Source organism: Muntiacus reevesi, chromosome 20 (genome assembly GCF_963930625.1).
Source record: "Muntiacus reevesi chromosome 20, mMunRee1.1, whole genome shotgun sequence".
Taxonomy (NCBI): Eukaryota; Metazoa; Chordata; class Mammalia; order Artiodactyla; family Cervidae; genus Muntiacus; species Muntiacus reevesi.
In genome coordinates this window covers 19,081,887-19,093,854 of record NC_089268.1, presented here as the reverse complement: position 1 = coordinate 19,093,854, position 11,968 = coordinate 19,081,887, and the positions used below count along the sequence as shown (strand labels likewise).

Here is an 11,968-nt window from a genome sequence, read left to right as displayed (position 1 = left end):
TGGCCTGCAGCCCAGGCCAGGGAAATGGAAGGTCACCTCCTGCCCTCCCCACGGGAGGGTCTGCCATCCCAGGACAGCGCAGGGAGGGTATGGCCTCCAGAAGCTCCTGGAACTCAGTCCAGCCCTCTCTCCCTTCTGGGGAAGCGTAACACCTCCAGCTCCTGCCCCACAGGCAGGCCCGGAAGTCCATTCACCCTCAGACTGAAGAATAGAAGCCTTAAATAAAGAAAGGTTATATAAGCTTCTAGAAGCAAGCCAATGGCAGTGAGCCGGGGAATGGGGAGCGGGGAGGCAAACCGTCCCGGCTTCCTGCCTTCAGCAAGGTCCTCAAATTGACTGAGCACTTCAGCGCCAGATTCTTGACCAGGGAGCAGCTGGGGGAGACAGAAATGTGCTGTATGCTAAAGCATAATCAATATTGTGATTTTATATTGGGAAAATAAAAACACACACACCCTGTTGTTTCCGGATGCCAACTGCAGACAAGGTTCCTGGCGGATGGAACGAGGCAGGGGAGAGTGGGGCAGAGCACGGGGCCACAGTTTAAACAAAGTTGACCTACACTGCCTGAGTCGTGCTTTTCAGAATGACTGTTTATAGAAATTGGTAAGTTATTAATAATAATGGCTGTCATGCATTGTTCCCTCCCCAGCACTGTACCAAGACGGCATTTTTATGTGCATTCTTTTACTTTGCCTCATTTAATGCAGTAATTATGCTTTGCTTTACACTTCTTTGCTCAAAGTGTGTTTGTCTGAATTCTCCTACCTTGCCAAGCACATGAAAATGCTTTGGGAAGGTTACACAGCTAGGTTTTTATACAATTCTTGCAATAAGACCAGTACATATTTAGCTTACTGGTGGTCAGAAATGAGAGAGAAACTCCCTAACTTTCTTGCAAGGTCTTCTTGGGTCTTCTCTGAAAATGGTCACACACCCTTTTATCCCAGAAATCCTTGGCACCCACTCTGTGCACTGAACTTACCAGAAGGTGTTATGGTATTTTCCACAATTCTTTTCTTTTTTTTTTAACCCCATGAGCCTTTTGAGGCCAGGTCTCAAAAGTATGGTCTCAAAACCACCACACTATGCCATTCTAAGTGAAAGAATTCATGTTGCTGCCTTTTCCTTGTTAGCTGGAAGATGCTTGTTAGCATTCTACTCTCTATTAAAAGTTTTATTAAAACTCTGAAAACATAAGTAAAAATAAGACAACCACAGCAGCAATTAAAAAAAAAAAAAGACTTCCCCGGTGGTCCAGTGGTTAAGAATGCACCTGCCAATTCAAGGGACACAGGTTCGATCCCTGGTCTGGGAGGATGCCACATGCTGCAGGGCAGCTGAGCCCATGTGTCACAAGTACTGAGCCCACATGTTCTGGAGCCCATGTTCCACGACAAGAGGAGCCACTTACAGCAAGAAGCCCTCAAACCACAACTAGAGAGTAGCCCCGACTTGCCACAACTAGAGAAAGGCTTTGCACAGCAATGAAGACCCAGTGCAACCAAAAATAAATCAATAAACAAAAAATTAAAAAAAAACAAAACAAAAAACTCATCACAGCAGAATTGCCTGGGGACTTTATTGGAAGTGCGGATTCCTGGGCAGCTCCCAGTACCTTCCTCCTCCAGAGCCCCTGGGGTGGGGCCCAGGAACCGGCCTTTTTTCACAAGCTTCCTGGTTGTTCCTCTGTGCACTCAAGTTTGAGAACCTCTGGTCTAAAATATGGTAGGTATTCAGGAAATGTTTGCAGAATGAGCTACTGGTGAGTGCGTTTCAAGAGGTACAGTGTAAACAGAGTGCTATCCATGGAGTTACTCAGTATTCTTCCTGGATGGCCATGGCGTTGGGCAATATTGCCTCTGAACCACTCACTGGACTTAGCCTGGACGCCGTGCTCCATCCCCACCAGTGTTCCTGGCAAAGGTTTCTCTGAGAGCCTTGAGTCTCCTCACTCTGTCCCTTATACCTCCTGCTGGTGGGTCCCCAGAGGGGATGGCCAAGGGATCAATGAATCCTGCCCCTCCAAACTGCAAACTCTGTTCTCTGCCTTCTATGAATGACTGACCAGGGTCACCTTCTGTGGCCAAGCTGTAGGCTCAGTTCTGGCTTAAAACAAACTCTCACCCTTGGGTGTCCATCACCCCCTAATTCTGGGTGTAGAACTCTGCTCCTGAGGAAGCCATGTCTTTGATCCTATTTACAGACTGACTCCCAACCCTAGGTGTAGACTGACCCTTAATCTTGAGTACAGCCCGACCCTTAATGCTACCTCCAAAATCAAATCCGACTAACCCAGAAAACAGGCTGCCTCCTAACCCTGGTCACTGCCCGATCCTAAACCCTGATTTCCGTCCCCATAATCCTCACCACAGAGTGGCCCAGCTCTACATAGATCCTCCATCACTCTGACCACAGACTGAGCCCCTGGAACTGCTCTAGGAGTGTATGCATCATGGGGTGGGGGCAGATTGGAAAAGGAAGTGCTGCCAACAGAAGCCAGAGGCCATGGCCAAAACAGAGGGATGGAGTCTGGCCAGGCAGAGTTTTGACCACTTGTGTCTTCCCTGCCAGAGCTTGGTGGGACTTAAGGGTGCTGGAACCTTGTGACCTCAGCTGGGAGTCACGCCTCTGCCTTCTGCCTTCCACTGTTGCTGCCTGGCTGCCCCAGGGCCCCTGTGCAACCCCCACCATATCCACCGGCTCCATCAGACAGCCAAACATGAAAGGGAAGATGACTGGCCCCGATGCAGGGCCCAGGAATGCACAGGTATCATCAGTGGATGGATGCCTGGTGCACTTTGACCTGTCCATTCCCAACCCCTCCCGGGATCGGGGGTGGGGGCGACCCTAGAACACAAGCAGAATGGTGGGGGGGAGTCCAGAGTGTGGTGCCAGGAGGGCTAAGTGGACTGTCCAGGTGGGCGACTGGGGCCTGGTTCCTCCCCACCTCACATAGTAGGGCCTCAGATGTCCCATAAACAGGGAGGTGTGGAGCAAAGGCTGTTGGAAGGCTGGTGTCTGGTCCACAGAAGACTCAGTGGGTCCTTAACAATGCAGTCTTGGATCTAAAGGATGGGGGCTAAAGACCCTTTTGCAGTTACAGTTTTGGTGGCCACCCCATCCCAGCCATGGGAAACTTTTGGATGAGGCCGGGTAACACAGCCCTCCCCTCAGCATCACAGCCTCAGACTTTAAGGAAAGCCCCCAGTCTTAAGGGAAAACATATAACCTGACTTCAGGGAGCTCCAGTTCAGAGGCAGACACAGAGGCCCCACTTCAAGCCAAAACACAGCCCCCTCCCATGCCAGTATCATGGAAGATGTATGTTCATGGTACTCCCAGCCAAAGTCAGGGGTGTGGGGAGCCTAAAGGATGGGGAGTGAGACAGGCTTATCCAGGCAGCCTCCTTGGAGATGGTCCCCACATCAAAAGGAAGACTAGGTCTCCCCTCACACATACACCCACCGCTGGGCCCTGAGAACACCCCAGCCCCAGGAATGTTCAGCGCCCCAACCATTTCTCTCTGTACAACCCGGTGCCCAGCTGGCTGAAAGCCTTGCTGGCTTTCCCCTGGGTGGGGGGCAGAAACAAGCCTCCCAGGCATTCCTCCTGCATTCCCCGGGCCATGCCCTCCTTCCTCCCTGCCTCGGCCTGGCCACAAACTATTTCAGGCTTGCAAAATCTGGGCTGGTTACTCTCTTGCTCACAGCCCCCAGCGAGGCCAAGGCCTGGGCCCCCATCAGGAAACCCACAGCACCCACAGAGCCCAGATCGTTCTGGTCAAATTGGATGGAGGAAACCGGTTAGCCTTTGGGGCCACCAACCATAGGAGCCAGGGAACAGGGAGGGTGGGGTCTGGCCCACTCCACAGGTCAGAGCCCCAGAGCTGGGGACAGGGTAAGGGAGGAGTGGTGAGGAGGACAAGCCGGCATTGTTTGGGGATCCAGCAGGGTCTCAGGGTATTCAAAGAGATGATCTTTCAGTACAAGGCTCATCTCCCCTTCCGCCATCCCCAGGGTCAGGCATCATCTCCATTTTATGGATGAGAAAATTGAGCCTCCAACCAAAGCTTTGGCTCTGTGCCCCGTCTCCCCATCTGACCATGTCTTCTCTCTCTCCATCCTGGTTCCCACTCTCCAACTGACACAAATGTTAACAAATGTCCATGTCCTTCTCCTCCACCCCACTCCACACACACCCCTGCCCTAGACACCCAGTGCTCAGCCCCTCCGCAGCACCCTCTTTGCCCTGTCTTCCCTGGACCCCCATCCCTGCTCCCGGCCCCCCAACACCTGTGGGTCACTACATTCCTTTCCCTCTCCCTCTGGTCACAGGCTACCTGTGTCTGCATCTCTGGTCCCCACTGTGCCTTGGAGGCTGCTCTGGGACCTGCTCTACTTCCTAAGAAGGTTCTTACCCCCAAGCCCCAGCCCCTCCCTGCTTGAGGGGACCTTCCAGAGTCCCTTCCAGGGTACCCAAACAACATGCTCCCTCCCATCTTCAGGCAGCTGGAGGCTGGAGAAAAGAGCCTGAAGCCACCCGCTCTGTGGGACAGAAGCTGGGTCTGACACCTGTCTGTGCCATGACTGCCTGCAATGCAGAAGACCCACCTGAGAGGTAGCCAACAATAAAGGAACAAATGAGTGAATGAATCCCACAATTCCTTCCTGAGCAACTGTGTGTTCTAGGTGCTGACAATATGGCCATTAATGAAATGGGGGAAGAATTCTTGCCCCTTTGGAGCTTCATTCTAATGGGGGAAGGGGACAGAAGAGAAAGAGCATCCATATACAATGTCAGGTACTGCCAGGAAGCAAAATAAAACTGGAGGTACTGCAGGAGGGGGAGGCTGGATGGTCACCAAAAGGGTGCTTCATGCATATGAAGTCAAAGGATGAATATGGAAGAGGGTGAGGTTGTGACCCTACACTGCCACTAACCAGAGCCTCAGTCTCCTTCTACATAAAGTGAGGCAGTTGGACTAGAAGGCCATCAAGGTCTGGCCCTCAGTTTTGACCTTCCAGGACTCCAACACATCATGCCTCTGTGAATGTGATGGGGACATTACAGGGAGCTTAGAAGCAGTGCTGAAGGCCACTGTCCTCTGCCCCCAGCCACTCCCCAGGCTCCAGTTCTGCTGATGTCACAAAATCAGCATGTGGAAGAGTGGCTCTGCATTCTAGGTCCCCAAGCTCCTGGGAATGCATGCTGTGCAAATGTCAACAATTAGCACAAACAACAGGACTCTCATTCAGACTAGAGTAAGGATGATCCAGGCTAGGAGGCAAGATCGCCTGGGGCTGCAAGGAAGGTGGAATTCACTGGAGGCCTGAGGGCCAGCCCTGCTTCTTCTCCCCTCTTCTGGTGCCCTCAAGCCCATTCTCTAACCCCTAGTCAGACACTCTGTGCTGGGCTGCGCTACAAACGCCCACAGGGACCTCCTCATGACTGACTCCTGACAGCGAAGCTGCTCCCTAAGAGGAGCTGCCCCACCCGAGACCCGTCTGCCCTGGCCCATGAGCCTTCGGGGTTGGCAGCAGCTCGGGGAGCGGGTGTGCCGGAGTACCTCCTCCTGCCAGCGGCACCCCCTCACACCAGTCCTAGAGGCTTCAGCCCCTAAAGACTTCCCAGACCCCTGAACACTGTGACTTCCCCTCGCTGTGGCCGTCTGGCCAAGATCTGCAGATATCACATGCACGCACACACACACACACACACACACACACACACACACATGTGCTCTCACACACAAGCCCGCACTGAAGTACACAGAGAACCCCCACTGGGACTAGTGATTTGTGGGGGGAAGAAGGCTAACATTCACGGGGAGCTTTACTTTTGCCCGTCCCATTTAACTCTCCTCCCACCAGAGAAGGAATTTTTGAACACTCCTGTGGGCTTCCCAGGCGGCTCGGCGGTAAAGAATTCGCCTACCAATGCAGGAGACACAGGAGTCGTGGGTTCAGTCCCTGGGTGGGGAAGATCCCCTGGAGAAGGAAATGGAAATCCACTCCAGCATTCTTGCCTGGGAAATGCCATGGACAGAGGAGCCTGGCAGGCTACAGTCCATGGGGTGACAAAGATTCGGACAAATCTGAGTGACTAAGTGCACAATACATGTCACAGAAGAGGGCTTTCCCTGATGGCTCAGTGGTGAAGAACCTGCCTGCCAATGTCACCAAAGAAGAGCCAGAGGCTTCAAGTCACACCCTCCCCCAAGGGGATGGCAGACCCAGCGGGGAGCCCGGCTCTGTGGGATGCCAGCCCCTCTGAGACCACTGCCCCACACAGGATCCCACACGTGCCCAGATGAAGCTGCTGTCGCAGCCGTCCAGAGCTGGAGGTGCTGAGCTGGTTCTGCTGCTGCCCTTCCATGCAGCCCTGGGCACAGCTCTCCCCCTCCCAAGGCCTCCGTGTCCTCATCTGGGAAATGGGAATCGGAACACCTCTCTCTTCTCTGCATGGCCTTAAACCAGATGGGTCTTAAAGGACACTTCCACTTCCTCCGTCCAGGGTTCTCCGGGTCTCAGCTTGCGCCTCAGGCCACCCAAGGTTGTACACGAACCTGGCAGGGCCTCCCGGGTGGCCTCTTGCCTTGCCTCCCCCACTGGGGTGGGGGTGAGAGGCAGCAATGTCCGACTGTGCCTTTTCTTCCCTTGGTCCCTCAGCACGAGCCCCTCTGGTGCTGACTAACGGCTTTGCCCGCTGCTGACATCAGCACCCATCTGTCTGTGGTGGGAAAAGAGGCCTCCTAGGGAAACAGGTTGACTAAATCTCAGCCAGGAAGGACCTCCCGGCTGGGCTATTGAAACAGGTTTGGTCAGTACCCTGAGGGTTTCTGTAGATGGCCCTGTGAACACACCCTGCTGGAAGGGACACCAGTCAAGAAGCGGACAGAGTGCTGTTGTCTCCTGGAACATGGTTGGTCTGGGTATCATTCCAGCTGGTGCCTCTGGGATCAGGCGTGGACAACCACAAAGCAGTGCCTCCCCTAGGCAACCGGCCCCCTCCCCAGTCACCCCAAGCCACGATCAAGTTTTCACCCCTGGCTTTGGACCTTTCAGCTAGTTCTCTGAGCTACTTAGCCCATCATCGCAACAACCATTCTTCCTCTGACATCCCATCTCCTGCACCATCGGTCCCCTACCTGGGCTGTTTCCACCCTCTGTCATCTCCAGCCATCAAAACCCCATCACCCCCCACGTCCCTCTTCCATCTTCATCCTCACGCCTACCTCCAGCAGCACTCCCCCACCTCAACCCAAAGGTCACAATCTAATCCATAATCAATCTTACCCCTTGTCTACATTCTTTACTGAGTGATGAACTATGCCCGGAATGATATCCAGACCAGCAACTGTTCCAGGAGACAACAGCATTCTGTCTGCTATAATTGCTGTCCCTTCCAGCAGGATCTCTTTATATTCTGCTCAGTTCAGTTGCTCAGTCATGTCCGACTCTTTGTGACCCCATGGACTACAGCAAACCAGGCTTCCCTGTCCATCCCAACCCCCAGAGCTTGCTCAAACTCATGTCCATTGAGTCGGTGATGCCATCCAATCATCTCATCCTCTGTTACCCCCTTTTCCTCCCGCCTTCACTCTTTCCCAGCAGCAGGGTCTTTTCAAATGAGTCAGTTCTTTGCATCAGTTGGCCAAAGTACTGGAGTTTCAGCTTCAGCATCAGTGCTTCCAATGAATATTCAGGACTGGTTTCCTTTAGGATGGACTGGTTGGATCTCCTTGCAGTCCAGGGGGCTCTCAAGAGTCTTCTCCAACACCACAGTTCAAATGGCTGTCCACAAATCCTCAGGAGATGTGGACACTTCCTTTCTTAAAAACCAACTGTCCCACAGTGGGCTGAGGTGGGGCGGACGGGGTGGGGGGTGGGCAGCAGGATGCAGCCGTGTCTCTAATCCCTGGGAGCCAGCGCAAAGCCATCTACCTGGCTTGTTTAAACACATAAAGTCCAGGTGCGGAAGAACAATGAAAAGTGATCGCAGTGGATCAGCCTCCCTGATCAATCTTCCCTGTCTTAAGCTCAGATAAACCTACAGAGGAATCTGGTTCCAAATGTGTCATTTCTGACAGCAGATATGCTGAATTCCCCCTTGCAGAGCCAGCTGGGGTTGAGGGAGTTCATACCTCTGAGTAATAGCCCAAGAGCTTGCCTGAGCCTTCATCTAGTCTGATGGGTGGAAATTATTCCGGAGAAATTTTTTAAAATTAATTTATTTCATTTTTGACTGCACTGAGTCTTCGTTGTGGCAAGTGGGCTTTCTCTAGTTGCAGAAAGTGGGAGCTACTCCCTAGTCGTGGTTCAAGAGCTTTTCGTTGAGGTGGCTTCTCCGGTGGCGGAGCACAGGCTCTAGGCAGGTTGGCTCAGGAGCTGTGGCTCATGGGCTTAGTTGCCACAGGGCATGTGGAATCTTCCTGGACCGGGGATCGAATCCACGTCCCCTGCATTGGCAGGCGGATTCTTAACCACTGGACCACCAGGGAAGTCGCTATTCTGGAGAATCTTAATATTCACCTGCAGTGTAAGAAAAGAAAAAAGCTCACTTTGGAAGGCAAAGTCTGAATTGGAGTTAAAAAAAAGAAAAAAAACTTGTGTTGGAATCCTGAATGTACCATTTAACTACTATGCCTTGGTTTCTTCATCTGTAAAATGGGAATGAGAACATCCTCCTATCAGGCCTCATAAGATTGGTTTGAGGGTTAAATGTATTGAAGAACCCTCAAGGACCTTTTCCCAAGGCCAGCTGCCCTGCAGGATTAAGCAAGAGCTGAATCTGAAGAGTCATTCTAGAACACTGGCAGAAAAACTGCACTCACTATCTTGTCTGACCCGTATAATTTTAAGACTCTTTTTTACATGGGTCACTTCCAAAATCAAAATTAAGTGCAGTTAAAACAGGACAGCGAGTTCTGATCATTTCTTTCATGAAACCGCTTACTTATTTTTATACACAGACACTCTCCAGCTTTGATCTGTTTTTATCTTCTCTTTATGATACGTTGGAGACAAGACGCTGCATCTCCTCTTCCCCGTGTAAGTCTTGCCATGCCCTTTGGCCAAAGGCAGTTGGAGTGTGAACTTCTGTCACTGTCACAGTCACTAGGATCTGAATGGTCCTCGGGACTTGTGCAGAGAAGGCAGCAGGCACCTCTCCCCTGCCCTCCCCCACCTCCTACTAGGCGGGAGGAGGGTTCACACTGAGAGACGGCAGAGGACAGACCAAAGCCTTAAAGCAGTGGTTCTCAGACAGTGGTACCCAGCCCCGGCCAGCAGCATGAGCCTCACTGAGGAACTCACTGGATGTGCCAAATACTCGGGTTCCACCTCACATGTGCTGAATCAAAGACTCCGACTTCTACACTTCAGTGTGCATCACCCAGGTTTTCAAACCATCACATTTGAGAACGGAGACCTTCAACCACAGCACGCACGGCCGATAGGAGCCATTAAGGCACATCCAGGTCTGAGGAAGTCATCTTAACATGGAAAAGACAGGAGGGCATCACGGATTGCACAGGCCTGGGAGCCCAGCCCTTCAGCCCTCCTGGAAGCATGCAGGGAGGGCAGCCTCGGTCTGGTGAGACACCAGAAATCTTGGGAATTAAGGGGCCAAGAGGGAAGTGGTAAAGGGGTAGCCTGCCTGGCAGCTGCTCCTCCGGCCCCTTGCCGACTGGGGGTCCCAGCAGCTTCCAGCAGTTGCCTCCATTGGCAGGAGATTTCCTTCTTCCCCAGGCTTATCCTGAACTCATTAGCGATGCTGGCATTCCCAGCTGTGGTTTGGCACCAAGGTCTGGCAATTCCCTGGACCCAGCCCAGGGCCATTTCCCTAGGAGGGACCTCAACCAGAGGACCTGAGTTCAGGGTGCTCAGGCCCCCGAACTGTATAAGGCCCCTGGTCCCCTGCAGTGTCACTGTCCCCCCCTTCTCCGTCCCCGTGTGCCCAGCACTGTACCCAGCCTTGGATCTACAGTGAAGGGACACAGAAGTCATGACTTCTGCCCTCAGAGAGTCCATCAAGTGGACCCCTGTGTGTAAACCATGTGCCAGGTTGTGCTGAGTTCATTGTGGAACCCCGGACAGAGAGCTGTAAGTGCCAGAAAAGTGTGGCTGGCCAGGTGTGCGGCAATCCGGAGAGCAGGATAGCCAACAGGGCAGCGGGGGAGGCTCCCCAAAGGGAGGAGGCCCCACACCCATCTGGAGAGAGAGGATACAGAGGGAACAAAATGCTGTCTCTCTAACTCCCTTTGTCTACCTCTCTCTACCTTTTCTTTTTCCCAGGCATAGACCCCTCTATAAATGAGCAAGCTCTTTTTATGACAGGCTGTGGTCCTGTCATCAAAAGTCTGCTGGGACAATTAACTGAAGACTGGATAAGCCAACTATGGTAGAGCCATATGCTGGAATACTACTCAGCCAGGAAAAGGAGCTAGTATCGGTCCATGCTACAACATAGGTGAATCTCAGAGGCATAGCACCACATGAAAGAAATTGGACAGAAAAGGCTGCCTGCTAACGAGATAATTCCCTTTATATAAAACTTCTGGGAAAGGTAAAACTACATAGAGAGAAAACAGATGGATCAGCAGTTGCCTGAGGCTGGGTGGTGTCATAGGAAGTTGCTGAAACAAACAGCACAGGGAACTTTGCCGGGTGACAGAAGTGTTCTACAATTGGATGGTGCTGATGATTGTAAAACTATGTAAATTTACTTAAATCATTGAATGTATGCTTAAAATGGGTCAGTGTGGTGATAAGTTTTACCTTTTTTTTTTTCCAAATCTAAATATTTTATTATATAGTTACACCCCAAATTGTGTTTTTGCTATATACTTTTAACTTGAAGACATCTGTAAAATCAGTACATTACAGAAAACCTGAAATTCCACTAGCTATAAGCTATTTAAATACTGTTTATACAAAGTATTTGGGGAGGGGTGGGTGGACAACAGCTTATTTACACATTCACTTTGCTATGTACCTGAAACTAACACAACATTGTAAATCAACTACACTCCAATAAAAATATAAAAAAGTACTAAAGGAAAGCCAGCACGATATAAACAGCATACACTTAAATAAAAGATGAATGTTTAACATACAGAGTAATGTTTTTTATTCACTGATAAGCTAAAGGTCCATTTCAATATGTTTCTTTCCTTCATATACTTAATGTGTTTTATTAGCAAGCAAAGCCCTATAAAGGATGGCATCATCTAGTTCTCAGACTCAGATTCATCTTCATCTTGACTAATCTGGAAGTAACGAAGCTCATAAATCTCCTTGTCAGATGCAACCACACAAAGCCAATCACGAAGATTGTTCTTTTTAAGGTATTTCTTGGTAAGGTACTTCAAATACCTTTTAGAGAACTGTTTTTCAGAAACGACTATGATTTTATTCTTGAAGAGTTCAATGTGAACGACATTCCCAAGATTTCCAGTTTTTCCATTCACTTTAACCTTCTCCTGCAGAAACTGTTCAAAATTTCCAGAATCAAAAATTCCATCTTCTACTGGATGAGTAAGATCCAAATTAAACTTCCAGGTTGACTTCTTAGGCTTCCTGTCTTTCTTCAGCGCCATCTTGAAGGCTTGCCGCGCAATGAGAGAGCAAGTTTTACCTTCTTAAAGGAAGATGGCAAGTAAAAAACAAGGCAGTTGATGAATGCTTAGACATGTGGAAAAAACGATTGTTATAAAATGTTGATTGTGTCACATGGGTGCTCCCTGTATAATTTCTTCAGCTTTTCTGTGTATGTTTGACAGTTTTCACTATAAAATGTTGGGGACATCTCTAAAAACTGGAAACAGGAAGATGATCAAAGCTTCTATGGTTTAGAAAGACCCTTCGGATTACCAGAACGGTGATATGAACAACACTGACACTACTGGTGGTGACGATGCGGAGAAACTGAAATTCTCACTCACTGATGCTGAGAGCAGAAATGA

The 11,968-nt window shown here is 50.6% G+C and overlaps 1 protein-coding gene across 1 annotated transcript; it reads right to left on the bottom strand.

Moving 5' to 3' along the window:
- Positions 1–10,953: 10,953 nt before the first annotated feature.
- On the bottom strand, positions 10,954–11,674 carry LOC136151749 (ribosomal protein eL22-like). Its single transcript, XM_065913127.1, has one exon. The coding sequence runs from the start codon at positions 11,600–11,602 to the stop codon at positions 11,234–11,236; it is 369 nt and encodes a 122-aa protein (XP_065769199.1). The 5' UTR covers positions 11,603–11,674; the 3' UTR covers positions 10,954–11,233.
- Between the last annotated feature and the right edge of the window lie 294 nt (positions 11,675–11,968).

What these genes read in the sequence shown, in the direction of transcription:
- LOC136151749 (XM_065913127.1), bottom strand. Translation starts at nt 11,602, where the DNA reads ATGGCGCTGAAGAAAGACAGGAAGCCTAAGAAGTCAACCTGGAAGTTT.